Below are 21,546 nucleotides of genomic sequence, written 5' to 3' on the forward strand. Positions count from 1 at the left end.
GTATTCATTTTGGATAGAAAAACAAAACAAAGCATAATCTCTCATCTTATCTATGCTTAAACACAACCTCTCACTCCACCCACACCCACACATATAGCCACATTTTCTGTTTAGGAAACAAATCATAGATTAGCTTTTTTTATTTCTTTTTTTTTTTTTTTTTTTTTTTTTTTCTTGATAGTAATCAAATTTTACAAATACTAACTGAACAAGAGAGCATTATTTTATAAGTGCAACATACTGAGAATCAGAAACTCATTTGGGCATCTTCCTAGCACCAATCAATTTAGTCATTTAAAAATACTTGGAAAAAGAATAGCACATCTGTCTCCTCCTGGCCTTCCTAGACATATATCTTCTCATCAAAAAAAGCCAAGTGCAGTGGCAAAAAAAAAAATCAGGATTCATTTGATTTTCCTAAACAAAGTAGAGGCTATTGTAGAAGGAATAACCAATCCAACGTGGTTTTCACAAACATGGAAGTTCATTTCTTCCTCATCAAAACTGAAACAAAAAAAATCTTTTACAACACATTCTCATAAGTACTGTTTTAGCTTGAGAACAAAAATCTTCTTTAATCCTGGTTTAGCTTTTAATATTACATCGTGCATTAAAATTCATAAAGTAGTTCATTCCAGGCAAAACAAACTACTTTTCAGTTCTACTCTGCAAATAGCACAGGAGGTACAATAAATGCTGTTGCTTTCAGAACAGCTTTTATCAGGACAAGGTTTACTACTCCATTATTACTGCGGCGCCTGGAAGTGCAGTTATAGTTAAGTGTCAGTGTTTCCATTAACTCTCCTCCATGGTGGTTTTCACGGGGGAAGGAGAGGGTTGCATTTATTATTTTGTTCATTTTGAGTTTCATTAAAGTGCAACTTGGCACAAGGACTACCAAACTAAATCTCAAATTTAAAAATTAAAATTTTGCTGGTGGTGATGAATGATGTGTGAACTCCAGGGCTCCAATGTGAAATTTCATGAAGTGGGCATTATCTGCAGTTCCTGGAAATGCAAGTGTGCAAGTTCACCAGTCTTTAAGCCCCAAGAAAGCCGTGTCCTACCCAACACCAGTCTTTAAGAATGACATGCATTCTCTGGGATGCATTCTGAAACTGCTTTATTGTGAAAAAACTTTATATATATATGTGTGTGTGGTCAAAGGGAAGCCAGGAGAATATGAAAATCAAAATTTGTATAAAATGAGCAGTCAAAACTAACTCATGCAAGATTTGAGGATATTTCTTAAAAAGTTGGCTTGCTAAAATTGTATTCTGCTCTTGAGTCTGTACATATTCTGTTTTTACACAGGATCATGATGGACCTCAAGAGTCAGCACAGTTTTTCTTTGGGCAATATGGGTGGGGAGAGTAGTTTCTTCCTCAGCTCTTCTGAAACCGAGGTCATGTGTAGGATGGCTATCAGCATATACATGAAAACAAATCTGTAACTTGGTCCACTGTCTCCAGCCTTTCTCCAAGCTGATGAGGAGGAAGAATCTGGTAGGATGCTAGGGGTCATCCCTAGCATCAACCTGGGGAACTCTAAACATCCTGAAAACAGTTCAACACTCAGCACCCCCTGAAGCATCCTCCCATCTCTAAGCAGTTTGCCATACACCCATTCACTGCACTTGACTTAGGAGTACCACAGTAAGGACAGATGCTGTGTGATCTGCAAGCTGAAGGTGTTGAAGAGGGGGGAAAGTGTATGAATAAAGAAATTTTAAAAAGAAAGGAATTTTTTTGGGGGGAGGGGAGAGGCTGTTGGATAGGTTGAATTAGATCTCCATGCAGTACCTACCTGATGGAGATGCTAACGTTTATACCTTTCACTGCCCCAGGAAAGAGCCTGACAGACAAGATTCTGCCCCAGGAGGTGTTAAGGTGAATAACATTCAAGGGAAAATTCTTGCGCACTCTGTCTCTTTGTACTCAGCCCACCAGTGTGTAAGATAATAACAGACTTAAAAACTTGACCAGCTCAGAAAGCTAAACATGGTTCTGAATGCTCAAGCATTAAAGGCTAATGATTTCAATTAATAATAATAATAAATAAATAAATAAATAGTAAGATTTTGCTTTTTTGTTTAAGTCAGGGAGAAAAGGAAAAGTAAGGGGGACAAAGAGCTTCTTAAAGGATTTCCAAAAAGAACTGGAAACAATCCAGATACATTAGCTCAAGTAGCAACTAGTAAGAATGCTGTAAAAATGAGATAAATTCAGTGCAGTTCCTTCTAACTCAGCCACCAGGGCTTCTGCTTGGTGAGTTCCTACTATCCTATCAGACCTCCAAGGTCACGCTTTCTGTTTTGCATTTAACAGTATGTAAAACTCACACAGAACAAGCCCAGCTGCTAAATGGTTAAATCTGCTTTACTGTCTGGCCACCAGTTGGCAACACAAAAATGCAAAATAGATTCTTTTCAGGATGTTTATTTTCACATCCTTCCGAAACTGATAACTTGCAATTGCAAAATAAACCTTCATGTGTGGCATATTAGCTTCCATTTTTCATGGTTTCATAGTTTAATTGTTTCAAATGTTACACTGGTCTAAAGACTTAATATTAAATATGCTGGCTGTTGCCTGAATTCTGTTGTCAGGATAAATGGTCTGTTTTGTCTTTCAACAGTTATCCAAGTAGTTCACAGCTAAGCTAGAAAAATATTATGCTGTATTTTATGCAGTGAATGTTAAATAATTGCTCATAATAACTTTAGTAATAAGCATGTTGGTAGTTTTATTTCCTTAGTATCAAATGTGCAATAAACTGTGGTCAGTTTTCTTGGGGTAGGGTGGAGGTAGGCAGAAATCAGAGAACTAGCTTGCATTAATAATTTTGCAGAATCCTGACTACTGTTTATTTCTGCTACAATTTGTAAAATTATATTTGCTAGGACAATTATTAGAATAATTCCATTGTTACTTCTAGCATTCAGTTTTGTACTTAGTGCTACTAAGATGGATATTTAAATATTCAAACTTAGGGTTCAAACCACTTTGTAGCAGCTGGCAAGTGCTACATGTGTTTATAAGTGGATAATTCTGGCAACATGTTAAAAGTCATGCAGCACCCAGACTTTGATGTTTTCACATCCCTCATCCACCTAGGAGATAAAGTGCTCATGTTTTGTCGAATGACAAAACAACCAATACAGTAGTTAGAAAAACGCTTGTTTTGTTCCATACTTCTCAAGTATTAATCTATAAGGATTCCTTGTTAACCCGTTTTCCTTTTAAAAAGGATCCAAACAAAACCGTACGCTGTTTCTACTTTTAACTGTCGTGATTAGACTAACAATACTCCTGAGTGCCACTGAAAAAAAATGGCATGCAAATGTAAACAAGTACACAGTAGAAACAGACCCCCCTCCCAAAAAAATAAAATAAAATAAAATAAAACTTAGACTTATGTTATGTTTTGTTATGTTTTGTCAGAAAAAAATACAAACAACCCTAAGTCTCACTTTCAGGCTGCAAATTTATACAATTTAAAGTGTAAATTAAAACCAGTACAAGGACTACCTCTGACTCGACATCCTTCTGGAAGGTCCTGCAATTAACTCTGTTGTTTAGCTGTGAAATTGCCCAAGACCACTTGAGACAGAGTGAGACATTATCTTGGTAGCAAGAGATAAGTTAAGAAGGAGGGTTAGCCTTTACTCTGAATTACCTGGGCTGTGGGAGTATGTACAGATATTAATCCAAACTCAAAAGCTGTTTTGAACACAGTTATCTATATTTAACTATTTCCTGCAAAAGCATTGCTATGTAAATAGACTCTCCTACTTTATCTTGAAGAGTATCTTTAGTGGATTTTACTGACTAAACTCAGTTAATCATAGCAAAAATAGACTATTAGCACAGTCTGTTCTTTCTGTTAATATTTCTTCTTTTCTTGTAAAAAGTACTATAGCAGGTCAGAAGTGATCTGTCCTCCCTTTTCCTGTGTCCTTATTATTCATTACTTTAGCATGATCCTTGGCATCCATTGGAAATTAGGCAAATAACCTGTAGGAATATGTAGTATTCAGAATAAATATAGACTACAGGTTGTACAGCTATAGGCATATGCTTGAGCCTGCTTAGTTAAAAAACTGATTTGTGTTTTATACTCAACCACCACAAAACTTCCACAATTCTAAAGCCTTGCTTTGTATGGTGACCCTAGTAAAGCATCATACCCACATATCTCTAGATCAGTTTGTTTTGTCCTTGTAAAGGTACAACCTTTAGCTACAGCAATGCCAGTTATTTCAGAAAAGGTACCTTTTTTTTTTTTTTTTTTTTTTTTTTTTTTTTTTTTAATGCTTCACAATTGCATTCCTTTATTTCTCACACACCCTAAAACCAGCATCAAGAGTTTCCTTGACAGACACAAGGTCTGCATTGCTGAATTTATGCATGTAATTCTGTCAGACTTTCTTATTTTGGGAGAATTAAAGAAAAAGTCGCACCAGATTTTACAGAAATCAATAGGAATTTCATTTGAACACAAACTAAATGAAGCTGTGGTTCACATATGCCAAACTTTCAGAGCAATGGATTGTGCAAGACTGTTTTGTTACCCAGTTGTCAACAGCTTGACCTGATGAAGGTCTCCCCAGCATTTTGGGAGGGAGTCTTATCTCCCCAAGATATGTAGTTCAACCTATTTGTTTTCTGGAATATAATTCTAAAGGCAATACAATATGCTCATACTTCTGCTTTCATTCCCACTCAGTTTAGTGATCCAAATCCTTCAAAATCACTGTTTAAAACTCTAACATTAAAACAACACCTGAGAATTACAGGGGAAATAAATAAGTAAATAAATAAAGATACCAAAAGACACTGTGATCCTAGACCAAATAAAGCTTGCATCTCAATAGAAAAAGCAAAAAACTCTGTGGGGGCCCTAATGGATAGAGTTTATATCAAAACTAGAAAATAGCTAGTAATGAACTGCTACTATCATCCATTACTATTCTTAAATTTAATTTGTGACATGCACGGCAAATAATGATTCTGTGAATGTTTAAAGAACACAACTGCAAAATCTTTCCTCTTTTGAAGAAAGGCATCATCCAGCAGGACATGAAGAAAGCACAACAAGCAAATCCAAAATACAGAGAGAGCAGTTTACTTGTGGAGGCCGGCTGGGCGGTGTGCTTATGAGAGGTGCGGGGCCCATGGCAGAGGCTGCGTTCAAGCTCCTTTCCCTTTCATCCTGGTAAATTCGATCTCGTTCAGCTTCTGGCAGCTGCAAGAAGTTCTGCATAGCCCGAAGGTTTACGAGCAAGGACTGCGAAGCAGTCTTGGGATCCTCTTCCTTTCGGAGGATTTCTGAGAGCAAGCCCTGTAAGGAGGGGAAAAAGAAAAAACGCTGGACAGTTAGCCTGGTACAATTGTCCCCTGCACAGCCGCTGCTCATCAGTCCTCCTTCCACTGGGCTTGGAACAAGAGCAGCCAAACGGACTATTAGCTCCACACAGGAATATATTAATGGCAATTTAGGTAACAGAGAAAAGAGCCTCAATTTTGCTCTTAATGTTATTAAGCATCTGTTTTACATACAACACAAACTGAATCTGCCTAATAGGTCTCCTTCCTTTTACTGGCTTAACTTGCCATGAAATCTTTCACAGTTGCCAGACAATCACAAGAAGTTAAGAGTAAATGAAACACACATAGTCCAGAGGCATGATGAGGTTCTCAGGCTTCCCAGACAAAGCACACAGCAAACCTCAAGATATGGCTTTCCCTGTTACTAGCAGCTTAAACAGCTCTTCGAAAGAAGTGATATCTCACACCTAATTTGAAATAATAAACTCATAATGTTCTTTAAGTACTTCTTAATGGACCCAGATCCATATTTTTAATAAGGCAGTACTTAGATGTGAAAGTTTTATACTGAAATTTAATAACAGCTGACAAAACTGACCACTGGCTTTTGAAGAGACACTCCCTCTGCTTTGTCAAGGAAAGAAAGAGGTTTGTCCCTCTCTCCTCCTACTGTCTCCATTCCCTCATCAGGACTACTCTAATTCTTAACCAGTCCATCGCCTGGGCTTCACGTGGGCATGTTCTGTATAGGTCCCTCATCCTAAGTTCCTTTACTAGAGATGTCCTTGGACAACTGTCAGAGCCCAACAAGGATACACCAAAGAGAGCATTAGGAATGAAAGAAAGCCAGCACCCAGGGCACACACAGAAGGCTGCAGATGACAGCATGCTGCCATCTCACACAAATCACGCCAGGTTCCCTACATAATTACTACATCTCACGTCTCAGCAATGGAGCAGGTCTGTGAGACCTAATTACTCTAATAAATGAAATATTTATGAACCTGTGGGTGCTACTAGAAGTTTAACATCAACAGGTTCTCAAAGTTTCCCTCCTGCCAAGTTTGCCTTTTAAATACGTCAGGTGTACAAAATGGTCTGCTGTCTTGAAGTAACAAGGCTTGCAGTAAGAAAACTGTTAATTTTTTGCAAAAGCAAACATGAATTTCTTTTGAAAATAAATGCTATTACCATGCTGGGACTAGGAGAGGCTTCTGCTGTGAGTGTAACAAGGGAACATGAATGTGGTATTAAAGAACACAACCCAGTGCTCCTTTTCCTAATGAGATGTTGCATTTAAGGGGGGCATTGTGCTTTAACTCAGAAGAAGCAGTAAGACTAAGAGAAACAATTCTGACTGAAGATATCCACTCCTACAGAAAGCAGTGGCCCAAACATAAGCTCCTGCCTTCTCTGTAGAGAGGTCTTATGCTCACAGCACCTAGGGAAGCTTCCATCTATCCCAAAAAGTCCCTTCTTATCAAAAAAAAGCCCCATATGGAGGTGCTGCTGCAAAGCCTCAGCTCCCAGGCAGCTGTGCTTAGGCAGCTCAGCACCCATCCCATACAATTCTGAGCTCTGCATTTCCACGTCACCCTTCTGCCTCCCCAGGCAATGAGGTTGGAGGTGATAAACACAATGTTGGGGCCAGCCTGGTCCTCAAGTCTCCATATGGGTCTGCACAAACAGAAGGAAGGTGGGATGGAAAACACAAACTGCCTTCCCAGCACTGAGCCTGGAAAGTAATTTGGAGGAGGATTTAAAAAAAAAGAGTAAAAAAATCTGGTGAATGCTTTCTTACCACTATTCTTCATCCCTCCTCTTTTCTGGTGTCCAGGTAGAAACTATTTAGGAGGTAAATAAATGAGTTACAGACAAAAGCATCATTTCAGTTAAAATGTATACCAAGTTCGAAAATTTTCTTTGTGATTAGTCTCAACAACAAACTTTTTACAAAATGTGGAGGTTAAATTTCCATCTACATGGTTTGTGTACTTCTAAGTACTCCAAACACACTGTCGTCACTGTTTGTCAGTGGTAGAGTTACAGTACCCATCCTCCAAAGAGCATCAAAAATGATTCTGTATCACTGGTGAGAAGACAAAGCTGTCTGCAGAGAACAAGATGTATGACTGAGGTGCAAAAATGTGTGATTTCTGACTGCTACTGTGCTGAAAACAATTGCTTCAGGATTTTAATGAAGAAAGGAAAGCTAAATTCAAGTGGACTGATCATTGGCAGGAGAGAAGACTCCTTACCAACAGCCAAACACATAAAGTGTCCTTGAAAACTACTTTAGCACATACTAGAAAAGAGTTACTGGAATAAGTCTTTGCCACACAGTGGGTAGTTAAAGAAAAACAAACAAACAAACAAACAAAAAGGCAGAAAAAGCTGGTTTTTTTTTTGTTTGTTTGTTTGTTTGTTTGCACAGCCTTTTACTCTATATTGAAATAAGCAAAGAAAACAGTTTTCCTGTTGTTTTTGTTTTGCTTTTAACTTTTACTGCATTTGTCATTATAACGATATCTGCAAGATCTCTCTTGGTGAGTAGAAATGGCATTAAGTCCTCATTCCCCTCTCTTTTCCCCATCACTGGCATGAGTCTTTGCATGAGTTGGGAGCACAGCAGAGGACACACGTGGAGAGAAGAGGGGAGATGAGAGCATGGGGAGAAGGAGTAAGGAGATGTTTGTATTGAGGGCATTTGAACCAAAATGTCAGAATATCTACACAAATAACAGAAGATAACAGTGTAGTACAAGGCATGGGGAATGTCTTGCAATACAATTTGCCTGCTCCAAATATTATTTTGATCCTACTGCTTCAACTTTTTGGGCACCAAAATTCATCTAGAGACGGCTAGACAGAAAGCAGAATGGGAAAATCCTAGAAAGAATACCCTTATATCTTGGATTCATTCTACAAGGCTTGAAGTGGTTTGCTAAGTTGCAGGTCTTGGTGTGGTCTCCTGACACTGTACCTCAGGTTGCATAATACACCAATGCTACTTGGCTCAGGGGTTATAGGAGAAGACAGGGGCCGAGTCCCCTTCACTCATCCTCCCTGTTATTCTTTCACACTGAAAATGTATTTTCTTAAGATGCTACCAGGAGCCACTGAAAAAAAGAAAGTTTACACGTTATCACAAGTATAATTCATTACTAATTGCACAAAAATGTTCAATAAATATTATCAGTGCTTTCAAAAGCTAATTATGAATTCTTTAAAAGTGGAGATAAACTAAAGTGCCTGCCAATATGAACAAAAACACTGCCTGTCTGGCCCCCAGTTTGTCTCCTCTTTGAACATAATCACTGATTCAAATAGATTTTATCAGCCTCGTAGAACTTCAAAGCTCCAGAAGAAAAATGCAATTTGCCGAAATCCTCCCCAAAATATGTAGAACATCCTTGAATGCTATCTGCCTTCATTGCAGGGTGCTTAAACCCCATGTCCAGGTGGAGGATTATTTGCAGGCTCCACCCACAAGCCTGGATCCCTGCCAAGTAAGTTATAAGCAGACACATTTATCTATGTCGCTTAGTAGCAAGAGGAGAGCTGTCATGATAGTGTAATAGCACCTTTTTACCTTTTATTCAATAGTGATATGGATAGTGTGCTTTTTCTTAAATTACAGTACGAAGAATTATATGAATACAGTGGCAATTTCTGTTATACTTAAGCAGGCAAATTTCTCTCTACCACATAATTTACAGAACTCAAATTCAATAAAACATTACATGATGGTCCATTACTGTTATCAATTTTGAATAATCCATCTTCATTTTTCATTTTACTGGAAAATAAAGTGTGCCAAAGACAAAGTGGAAGAAAAAAAAAAAGCGCCTGAGAAGGTGGTTCGTGTAAACTTGGATGTTGTTTTAAAATTACATGGATCCACTGACTGCATCCAAGTGTTCTTCCTTGAAATAGCCGTTGCCCAGAATTAGTATGGGCACAGTCTTAAATGCACAGAAGTTTTCTCATTGGAGAAGAGGCATTATCTATTAACAAAATGCAATATATCCTGGCAGTTAATATTTTAAACAAGTATGGGGGTGAAGGAAAAAGGAGGAGAGAAAAGTATTTGGCAGAAACACTGAGAACTCAAAAACCTTGAGATGAAAAACTGTCACTTGTGGGAAGAGGGAAAATTACAATAGTCAGACATGGCAAAAGCAGCAGAAAGCACTCCTCCACTTTTCACCAAGCTGGAGATGGAGGTCACTCAGCTCTGTACAGCAGAACTTGAGCTCATGCAGCAAATGTTATGGTTGAAAGCGTACATAAAGTAAGACCGGCAACTCAGAGTTACAGTTCCAACCACAACCAAGGCTAACAGCTCCTCCCTGGCGCAGCACGGAGATGTCACCCTGCTGTGCACCAGTTTAAGTTACACCTCCAAGTCAAATGCCACACACACTGGTAGGAACCAAGGCTTTTCACTCCGTGGCTCATGTTGCATCTACAAACACACTGCAGATATGAGAGAGGAGTTTGTTTACTTGCATAGGACTCTGGAGATGGTTAAGAGGAATAAATGCTGATGATCCACTCTAGCTCTTGTAAGAAGACTCAAGCATAGTGAAGAGCCTACAGTTTAACAGAAACTGTGTAGAGGCAGTCTGAGCCAGAGTTCTGCAGGGAGGCTGGCACGCGGCACTACATGTTGATGCCTTCTATGCACCCCAAGGCTGCCAAGTACCACCCAGACCAGCAGGCTGACCACAAATGCCAGTTCTGCCAGCAAAGAGCCTGAGAAAAAGCTGAACCACACAGTGCATCGGCATTGCATGGAAACTGTACCAAATTTACTGATTCTGCTGAATGTCAACTGAAATATAACCTACTGAAACTAACTGGATTTACAGCTCAGTTTACGAAAATCACTCTAGCAAATTGAGAGACTGGTGAACACATTTGGTAGCCAACGTTGAAGCAAAACTTGGGTCCATTTGCACAGATCCTGACCCAACAAACTTTTCCATAATACACTACAAAGGGGCACTAACAGGATTCAGTCTGTTTCTTTGCAGTCAGTGAGCTGGAATAGCAACTGCTGAAGGACAAATAAAACTTCAGAGCCCACTGTGCACTGAAGCCTTCCTAGCAGGACTGCTGTGAGATTTCTTGCAGGGAGAAGAGCCCCAGCCTCCAAAGCTACTTCTGCTCCCTACAATTGTGCCATTGTGCATTTTTGGTGCTTGCAAGTCACAGCTTTCTGGACTTCCCTTTGATTAAACCTCCAAGGCACATTCCTGAGAACTGCACAGTTTTGAAACTTTCATGTTGAAGGTAAGGGCAGGGGGAAAATCATCCAAGAAGAAATATAGAGAAGAACGTCCTTGCAATTTTGTTAGGTGTGTCTGAGCTTTTTTCTCCATATAAATAGATGATCATTAAAAAACAATCTAGTCCTCAGAGGTAATTTAATTCCTTCCTTTAGGCTGGGCACAAACATTTTCCCCCACAAATAAAAAAAATCTGGAAAATGTTGGCCAAATGTTGAATTACGATGTTAAGTTGCTAGAACTTTCTCCCTCCCACTGCTCCAAAAACCAGAATTTCTGCAGTTGTACTGTCAAGCACAAGCATGTATAACAAGCAATACACAAACATCTTCAGCCAATTCAACTGAAGTCCATTTTTAACACCAAAACACCAAGCTAATTTACTCTGAGTTTATAATTGACTTCCTTCAGTAACTTCTACACTGAAAGCAAATCCCTCTGAGAACATATCTAGACATCAGATTTTTTTTCTTATTTTGTTTGTGCAGAACTCCTAAGTTCTTCTGTCTTCAACAACCAACGATATGGTTCCTGAACAAGGCTCAAACATGCTTATGGCAGTATTAAAGATGTCATTGACATTTTGAGTTAGCTTTTTGTCTTAGAATAAAGATGAATTTAAACATGAATTTTCACTTGCTCTAGCAAAATAATAATAATGATGATGATGATGATAATAAAAGATAGAAGATATGATATCAATATTCGAAAAAATGACTTATAAATATCAGAAGTTAATAAATGCTGCCTAAATTTTAGTTAAATGTGATGAATCCTTGAATAAAGTGTGACAAATTCTGAAGCACAGCAACCAAAACAAATCCAAATGTTTTTATGTAAAAAACACAGGTACATATGTACTTACACAACTGTTACTGAGGGTACAACGACAACTTCCAGTTTTGCAAAGATGAAATATGTCTATAACAAACTCCTTTATGTTTCAGTGAGGCTCCACTCGCATGTGAAAAGTATAAATTATTTCTTTACAATACTGAGGCCAATGTTGCCTAGGCTCCTAGTATTTTTCCTTTCTATTCCCTTCGTTGGCCACAATAAATAGTAAATACTACAGATAGTTACGTAGCTAGCTGCAAATACTAATTTGATTAGCTAACACAATTTGTAGGATATGGGGATACTACTCTGTGTTCTTTCAAGTTTATTTGGTTGAATATTGCCAAAATATATTACATATATAAATATTTCATATCTTTTCACTGGATTTTCTTTTTTTTTAATGTTCATGTTTGAATTTCCTCCTAGTTTTGGGTGACCTTGAGTATATTTTTACCAGGCTGGTTAACTACAATGTCTGTGGAAAAATAAAACTTTAAGAAAATGTTGTTAATAAGAATAACATTGTTAGTAAGAAAAATGTCTAATATTTGGAAATTAGTATTTTCACTAGAAATCTGGCTCTACAGCTGCATTCATCCCATCTCTAGAGCATCTTCATAAAACACATCATACAAATTCAAGGTCCAGTCAGAACCAATTGTTCTTGTACTTTAGATAACAACTACTATTCCTGAACGATAAACCAAAAACAGTATGGAAAATGAGCTAACAAAAACTGAACAAATGGCTTTGGAAGGGGGAGTTGGGACAAAATAAACTGATTTTAGGCAAGTTTGAGAAAGAAGTAAATAATGAATTAATTATTTTTCAAATTATTTGCTGAGCTTTTTGCTCAGGTAAGATGGCAGCTACAAGCCACAGGAACTTGAAACAGCTAATAGTATTTCAATACCTTATAGTATCAATAGATAAATTATTAAAAAAAAATCTCTGTCACTTATTTTTAAATACAATAACTGACCCTGCCTGAACCCAACTCACGTAAGTTGCACAAGTTCATGTATCCCATGAAATCTGGACCTGAAAATCCCCTCTGTAGTTAAGAGGAAAGACACATCGACACACACACAACTCTACAGATAATTCACCCTATGACTGCATTCCTTTTAGCTGATTTGAGGCAATAATCTTTCTCAAAATGATTATAAATGGCATGCTGATTCAAATCTGGTACTAGTGCATATGAAACAGTTTTTATTCTCCAAGTGAGAAACATTAACTTTTCAAAAGAATCACAAATTTTATATTTTTAACATACTCAATAATGAGCAAATACTCATGCTCTAAGTTTAAAAATGTGGAATCCAAAGCAAACTTACACACATTAAATATATATATATATATTTCTTATAAATAAGTTCTATTTTATTTTCTGTTAAAAAACAGACTTCAAAATTTTTAAGATCTTATTAGCTGCTCTGAGTATACTGACATTTCTTCCATAACTTATGCTTGATTAAATTCCACGCAACATGGCATTAAGTTAAATTCATAGAGTAGAATAAATTATAACAGGGTTAGCTTCTAAAACAGGTGTAAAAAATAACACATTTTAGTGTTACTTATCAGCTTTGCTAGGGCTAATTTTTTCTGCACTGATGAGCTGAAGTATATGCTCTGACGTGGACATGGGCAATCTCAGAAACTACAAACTGCAAAAACGCATGAAAGAATAGAGGACCTATAAATAAAGCTTCTATTTTTTTAATTTTTTTTTAATTAAGTCTTTTCAGAAAGTTGCTAAGAGTCACATTACTATGATTTTCAACAAAAAAAATATAGAAATAAATGCAAACAAGAATAAAAGACTATCTCAGATGCACCTCGAAGAGAAGATAGGTTGTTCAGTGCATGCACATGGTCCGTATTGGCATACCTTCATAACACAAAGGCAATTTGTTGGGTGACTTTGAGTATGGTTCTGCAAAGAGCTGTTCATTTCCTTTCCAGGGAAGATGGAGAGGAACCAAGACACCTCTAAGAACAGCATGTATTCCCACAGCTTGTATTTCCACAAGCCTATCATCCTGCATATCTGTACTGTATCAACATGAACACTGGTCCTGCAAGGAAGTGTGGTTCCTTCACAGGAGCTAAGTGGCAAGACAGAAGTGAGGAAAGACACTTAAAAGGTGATAATTACTAAATATATGAATTAATAATGAGAGAGAGAGAGAGAGAGAGAGAGAAAGAGAGGGAGAGAGCTAAAGGAGGGTTCTCTTAGATTTAAAAGAGTAAGAAAAAGAGATACTGACCTGAGTTCGGTTAAAAGCCACACGTGCAAATACTGCCTGTGAGATTCCTGCTCGTTTCAGTTCATCACGGACCCACTGGTAGATTTCGGAAGACACCTCTGTGTTTGTTGAGACCTGCTGCTCCAACGGCTTGTTCATGGATCTACTAACAGGAGGAGGGTGGTTCAAGTACTGTTGGTTTAAGGACTGCTGGGCTAGAAGTCTGTTCACTGCATACTGCTGGTTAAGCAACTGGGCCATTACCAGCTGCTGGTTTACCAGCTGAGGGCTAATGGGAGTAGATACAAGTCCAGGGTGCAGGTTTGGAAGCGGGGTCCGAACTGATGGTTGACTACCATGAGAAAGCTGAACAGGGGATGGAGGCTGTTCGGCTGTGTTCCCTGGGACCGGCTGCTGACCGAAGTTGACATGGTTGGCACCTTGCTGGGATAGTTCAGAAAGGCTATCCATCTCAACTATGACAGAAAAGAAACATTGAAAAAGCCAAAATAAGACTGAATATCACAAATTTCATGTTCCTTTCAAGATATGCTAACAAAAGTAAATAAAGATAAAACAGCATATTCGGGGTTGAGCTTACAGTATTCTCTAGCCTAGACTGACAGGTCTATTGCAACACATTTTACAATTACAACCTGCTATTTGCCTTCAAAATTAATCTAAAAAATAATGGTGTAGTGGATATTACAAAGAAAATCAAACCCACAGTACAACAAACTGCTCATCCTTGACACTGAGTCCTTGGAGCAAAGAGCAGAATATCAGACCAAAACAATGTGTTTGAAATCATACACATAGGAAAAAAGTCACTGCCAGAGAGCTTTGCAAAGGTACAATGCACCAGTTGCCAACCATGAGTTGGTGGCTGCAGAGGGCATTCCCACAGTGATAGATATAGGGTGTTTCAGAAATGGCAGCAAACAACCAGGAGAAGGGGAAATACAGGAAACTTCTCTGTATGGTGCAGAAGATGCAAGCAAAATGGTGACTGTGCCAGGAGTAAGGAGGGCTTTTACTGGAAAGAGAAGCCCTGGTGACTGGTTGTGTTACTCCTGTAGGGTCCCTGCCCCCACATCTGCAGCTCCCAGACATAGGAAATCTGTAACAAGCAGGGTGGGGTGTGGACCTCCCTATGCTCTGTTAATTTCTAGATGCTGCATCAATTGTATGGGACTGCTAGGAACTAGTATAATTTATGTAAATTACACAGATGGGCTGCTTTATCTTGCAACCATGTATGCATGTTTTTTTTCAGTGACTTGCAACATGGTTGATTTTTTTTTTCTTGTATTAACTCATCTGCCTTGACACGCCCTCCTTTTTAATTAACAACAGTTTTTTAAACTTCAAGAGTTCTTCCAGTTTGCCTCTTGTGCGTGATAAGAAGATATAGAATAACTCTAGGTTAATGTAAATGAGTCACATTTTTGCCAGTATATGTCAATTCCAAAGATTTAGCAATGCTGGTCTGGAAATAGCTTTAAGAAAACACGCTTTATTTAAAAAAAAAAATCTAGCATCTTCATGGAAGTGTTGTAGCTATTTTTTCTTATACTAGTAAAATGTATTTAACAAGAATAGACAATATGTGTGCTTTTTATAGTGATTACAATCTCTACCAACAGGTACTCAGAAAAGATCACGCTTTTATCCATGGGAATAATAACTGGAATAAGAGATCAGCACTTGGACTCGCACTCACAGCCCTTCATCCTCCACTGTCCTATGTAGGACTGTACAAACATATCTTTCCCATGTGCCGATTTCAGTGTCCTCATTGAAGGGACTATGAAACTGTTTTGACAGGGCAGGTAAGGAGCATTTTGCAGAATTTGCATCATATTCATGGGCTCCACAGCAGAATTACTCCTATAATGGATATGGAAGGACACGCTGGGGAAAGGTCACCTTCCATGAAGGAGCTCTACCAGCATGGACCATCTGAAACCACATGCAGTCTCGCCACCACCTAAGAAGATCATAAGCCCTGAGTACAGTCCAGGGTTGCACAGAATATACAAACTGGGTGAAGGAAAGAAGCCACCTGTTCTCACCAGCAGAAAGTAGAGATCAACCCATGTGGGCCATTCACTTGAAACAGTAATTCAAGCAATTATCACAAAAGTGATTCATGGCCTTCATTACAGCCTTAAGCTATAAAAAGGCAAGGAACTCATTTTGGTAGATGAATGATTTTGCTTCAAATACTAAAAGCTAAGTCAATCTCAAAATCTGGTCCAAATTGAGGTCCCATTTCTTCATTCTCCTGAATGCTATGTAGAAATTTTCTGACATAAAGCGTTCAAAATTATGTTAACAGATTTAAGAAATAGTTTTTAAAATGGACAATACAGGAAGATAAAAGGTACAATGGAGTTAATATGTCTCGGTGGATTTTCTTCTCCAGTAATTCACTCAAGTTTAGTAAAACAAGCAAACAATTGTCACAACTATTTGCTAAAATGAATTGAAATCGGTCTTAAATTCATAAAATTACAGCATTCTTCTTAGAATGCAGTGATAGTTACGGAAACCTTCTTTATACATACATTAACCAGAGCAAGGAAAAAAAAAAAAAATCATACATTAGAAAAATTCAGCACATTACAGTTCCAGGAACAGGTTTTAAAACAATTATTCTGGGCTGCAGAAGATCTCTAGATTTACAGAATGACAGCTTTACATCTCTGGCAACCCAAGTCAGTAAGGCTGTTTCAATAGCAAATATTTATTTAAATGAATTCTTTCACTATATATGTACTTTCTACATCTACTCATCAAAAGCATCCTAAACTTATCATAAAGGGACCTGGCTTCTTTTATGACTGTGACGGACCTCAATGTGACACATAACTGTATGTATCCACCATCACAGCAATTTTTAATTTTTTATTTTTATTTTTATTTTTTTGCTTACCCATCATATCTTTTGCCTTCTTGAAATGTTTATACCACCTTCCAAATTCCTGACATTTTGCTGCTGAGACATTTGCATAGTAAGTGCTGTTCACAATGGAAGAAATCATACTCTGTGTGAAAAGGGGAGAAGAAAAAAATAAATCTGTAATACAGAGCAGCACAAGTCAAAGCACAAATAATTTCAATTGTTGAAACTATTATATTTTTATAGTTTGAGAATCATACTGCAATCTGATCCTGTTGTCCAAAGCTTTTTTAAAAATTCATTAATTGAATATAAAACCAAACCAAGGTATATTATAAATGAGAACAAAAAAAAGCAGACGTACTAAAGGAAGAACAAAGTTATCGACCAAGAAACATCAGGCCATAGAATGGGCTCAGGATGGAAGATACTAATCATGAAAATGCCTTTTGTTTGTTCTGTTTCTGCTTTTGAATTTGATTGATGTTTCACATACCAACACAAGTTTACAAGCATACAGATACTATACTGACTCCAGAAATGCAAGCAATAACCCTGGTAAATCCATTCCCATTCCCTTTGTAACACTTACACAGAATAGATCCTGGAAAATCGCAGGACCGGAATTTGTCTGAATGAGTTATTAGCAGGGTGGTAAAATGAAATGCTTTCTAAAAGAATAAAATATGTATGTCACAACCCAAAACAATTCTGGACTTGCTTTTGCTAAATGGTATTTCAAATGATTCACAGAAAAAGACATATGAAAAATTCTTATTGTTGTGTCTAACTCTGTAAGAGGATATTAGCCATAAAATATATCTTTTTTTTTCCTCAGAGGTTCTAAAGATATCAGATAATTACAATGAGAAATGTGTCTTCTGCTCAGCTTTAACCAGTTTTTAAACAGTGGAATTTACAATGTCTAAAACTTTCAGTTATCATATATTCCTTTACAAAATCAATTAAGAAAAGGCCTTAACAAATAAGGCACTGCTTCAACATGAAAATTACATTCAGTATGTGATGTATGAACAACAAAATTAACAAATGTAATTTCAACAGACTGAACTTTGTCAACCTTCACATTTCTATAAGGAAAGTAGTTACTTTTAGCTTAACTACAAGAATTGTCCAGCATATTGAGAAAACAATGACATTCAAGAAGACAAAGCTCTGATTATTATGTTTCTTTGCTATTCAGCATGTAACATTTAGCAGTATTTCTGCTGTCGTAAAATCAATGTACAGTATGAACTCTTTGTTACACAAACTGCAACAATCACTGGAAGAAATAGTTTGGAGAGAAAATGCCATAAACATTACTGTAACTCTTCTTGTATAAGGCTAGTTCAGCTTCTAAGTAAAAGCATCTTGATTATTGATCATAGTGAAGTTGATTACAACCATTCGTTTTCTAACACAATACTCAGTAGCATGCTATTTGTGGAGTCTCAGAACTGCTAGAGTGAGGCGGTATAACTGATGCCAAATGTGGATACCCAATACTCATCAGGCAGTTATTTTAAAGTTTCTCTGAATCACTAGATTCTTACCATTCCTTGATATTAATCTGGCATTTCTGAAATTAACTATAAGCCTTTTGACAGTGGTATAAAAGGAGATTGAAATCTTAATAGACTTTAGCCTGAATGACCTGAACTGAGCTCAGTTAAACCCAACTTCAATTTTCAGCATAATAGCAATATCATTAATGTCCAGTACTTACAAAATCATTGTTTAAACTATTTTACAGATTACACCACTTTAAACACAGGCCCACGATACATAAGGTGTGGTTAAAAATGTCCTGTGAATCTGAATTCTACTACAAATTCTATGAAGGCACAATTACTGTACTTGCAAAACATGTAGATCTACTCGTGCAAAATGGAGAACTGCAAGTGTAATAGGCCACTTTCCTATAGGAGATTAAGCACATTTTGTGGATGCCATTTAGATTTCAAGGTGGTTTTCTCTTATTTTACTTTAGCCACTTCGGATATCTTCTCCTGCTCAAGTAACTTTGGTAAGTATGGAAACACGTAGACTGATAATAATTTTAGTAAATTACCTACTGCCAATGGATCTAGGATTTCCTATTTCTCACTTCCGTGTCATTTTCCAAAGGAGATATGACAATGAAATGTTTGTCTCTAACATCCTCTGCTTCTTCAGAAATAAATGTAATGCACTTAATTTATTTTACAATCAAACAGGGGACTAGTGTGTTTAAACAACACTACTAGGAATTTCGCCTTCTCTGACAGAATGTGAATCTGAGACTATGATGGCTAATAATGGGATTTTACTCCATACCTTCTAAGAAGATTAAAAAAACAAAACAAAACAAAAGAAAAAAGCCATAGACATTATCTTCTTGTTTTAAAATGAAAATTATGCTCCTTTTTATTTGAGAACACTCATGCAAACTTTCAAGTGATATTACCTACGCTAAGAATCCTCATCAGGAGGAATCAATGATTTATTTACTAATTCACTGAAGGCAAAATTTTACAAGCCAGATAAAATATTACTACCTTGTTAACTCAGAAAATAACTTGACAACACTGAATTTCATTGTTTCTATTCTTTATTTATTATCTTCTTATCAAAGCTGCTGTTATGTCAGTGCAAAGAGATGCACTTTGCTGTAGAAACTCCTATACAATTCCTACTGCTGTATAATATCTATATGTTTTTAGCAGCAGTTTATATATATACAGATTCCCACTATGCTTACATTTTAGAACTGAGTATCAAACCCTCTGAGTTGGTAGTATTCAGAGATCCACCCTCTAGACTATAGGCATACTAACATTTTCCTTATTTCCCTTGTCTTTACATATGAGGAGCTCCCAGTGTCTAGTCTTATGCATACTGATGATCAAAGTAAGAATGGCTGCAATTGCAACACATATTAAGGTACCATTGAACATAGTAATTCCTTATCTGTGAGACACAAAGGCAGACACTTTCCATGTACAAGGATGATGAATATGAATGCATCATACAAATATCAGGCATATTCGAATGCTTCACATTCACCAGTCAATCTCATTTCTTTTTCACATGTCGCCAAGAAAACTGATAGAAGGCAAAACCTGGTCCTCAGTCTTAACACATCTCCCAGAAGTTTACCCTTGAAAGCAAGTTGCAAGACTTCAAGATCACAAATTTCCCTCTCTTGCCTCATTCTTCCCCTCAAACACTGAGCTTTCAGTCCTGCTCTGAGAATCAGAAGATCTAGTCTGAAATGGTGCCACCTTCACAGAAATCTCACTATTCTGGAATGATACCATCTGTTGCAGCCCAAGTGCTCTTTTTTTAGCCAAATAAGTTAATTATAATTAGGCATCCAACAACTGTGTGGAGGTAAGGGTAGAATTTGTTGCAAAGTTCAAGCTGAGGTTTGTTTCATGTAGCTTGAACCAAAACCCATTCTCTAAGGGTTAATAAACATCAGTGATTTGAAAAACAGGCACCATAATTTCTTAGATAAATTGGGGAAAGACGTTACCTCTCAAGCAGGATTCTTTTCCTATGCCCATCAAATAAAAACTGATAAGACAGTAGTATAAAACACCTTTGGTGCTGTGACAAAAGCTAAGGGAAGGAGCATCCTGCATGGCAGGGGAAGGACCTGTGTGTTTCTTGCTGGCTGGTCACATCAGCCAGTTGTGGGTGCTAAAGGGAGGGATTTCACAGACATTTTCCCCAGCACTGTTCTCCGACCAGGTGAATCATTGTTCGATCATCGCTAAAAGTATACCGTTGTCCTTTTTTGCAAACCAACAAAAACAATGTTAATCAGGTTAATTCAATCATCTAAACCAAAACTGTTCATGCTTTTCTGCCAAATCAACCAACCACAGCAAAATCTGTTATCAGTGATTGCTCAGCTTCCAGTCAAAAAAGCTTTTAACCCCCACAGTCCCAAAACTTCCCCTAAATAACCTTAAAATTGTTTTTATATGGGCAGAATGAGGTGTTTTCATGCCTCATGAAGGGGCAGTTGGGCTGCAGTATTTACACAGAACAAACACATACTGACACAGACTTAGCAGAGAGAAAGTGCAGTTTCCAAAAACAACTCAGCTGAATTAGATACTGGAGATTCCTCTGCAAATGAAGCACTCCCCTCTGAAGGAGCGTCATAACCCAAACTTATTTAGGCCTTTCAGGTTGTTTAACTAGGAAAAAAATCCAAGCTTTTTTGCAACTCATTCATTGGTGTTTAAAGCTTCAAGCCTGCTCAGTGGAAGGGGCAAGGGCTGCAACAACTTATTTACACAATTATCTAAATACGATTAAACAGCTGATGGACAAATATTAAACTGGAAAATGTATAGTCATTTCAGCTTAATGTAATCCTCTTTCTGTAAACACCCAAGATGATTTTTTTTCAACCAGAACAGTCCTGACATCTCATAAGCCTAAGGGTGAATAGCAAGAGATTGTTTTTGATAGTTATAAATATTCAAAAGACATGCAGACCATCTGCTTTCATAATACAGGTAAAGCAAGACTGAAATGGTGACTGCTGTATAAAAATGGTTCTTTTAACAAAGTCTTCCTCTCCTCGAAAACTATAAAGACAGATGTCAAAAACTGTTTACACAGGGTAATCAGGAGCGTGCAAAATGTAATATTCCTTTTACACACAGTGCTTGCTAAAGAGATTTTTTTTCTTTTTCTTCCCATCTGTGTGTTGCAACACATTTCTACAAGTTAAAAACATTTTTTCAAACAGAGATCTCATGAATACCCAAAAACATGCTATCTGGTTTCTGAATGCTAATTAATTTCAACTAAGGAATCTGATTTTTTTTTTCTGTAGGAAGGAATGCATGCTTTTGAAATTGAGCACTTCAACAATAACAGCCACTGAAAACAGAACACCCCGCAAGTTTAATTTTGCA

At 37.3% G+C, this 21,546-nt stretch overlaps 1 protein-coding gene across 11 annotated transcripts in view; it reads right to left on the minus strand.

Annotated features, from left to right (window-relative positions):
* SATB1 (SATB homeobox 1) overlaps window positions 1–21,546 on the minus strand; it is a 94,647-nt gene that overhangs the window by 28,734 nt on the left and 44,367 nt on the right. For all 11 annotated transcript variants that reach the window (XM_072328292.1, XM_072328289.1, XM_072328285.1 and 8 more), the window contains 3 exons: window positions 16,658–16,769; window positions 13,741–14,195; window positions 5,131–5,343 (listed from right to left, as the gene is read on the minus strand). In XM_072328292.1, the coding sequence (XP_072184393.1) occupies window positions 5,131–5,343; window positions 13,741–14,195; window positions 16,658–16,769 (780 nt within the window). The remainder of the gene's footprint in view (window positions 1–5,130; window positions 5,344–13,740; window positions 14,196–16,657; window positions 16,770–21,546) is intronic.

The sequence above is a fragment of the Excalfactoria chinensis genome, chromosome 2, assembly GCF_039878825.1.
Source record: "Excalfactoria chinensis isolate bCotChi1 chromosome 2, bCotChi1.hap2, whole genome shotgun sequence".
Classification (NCBI taxonomy): Eukaryota; Metazoa; Chordata; class Aves; order Galliformes; family Phasianidae; genus Excalfactoria; species Excalfactoria chinensis.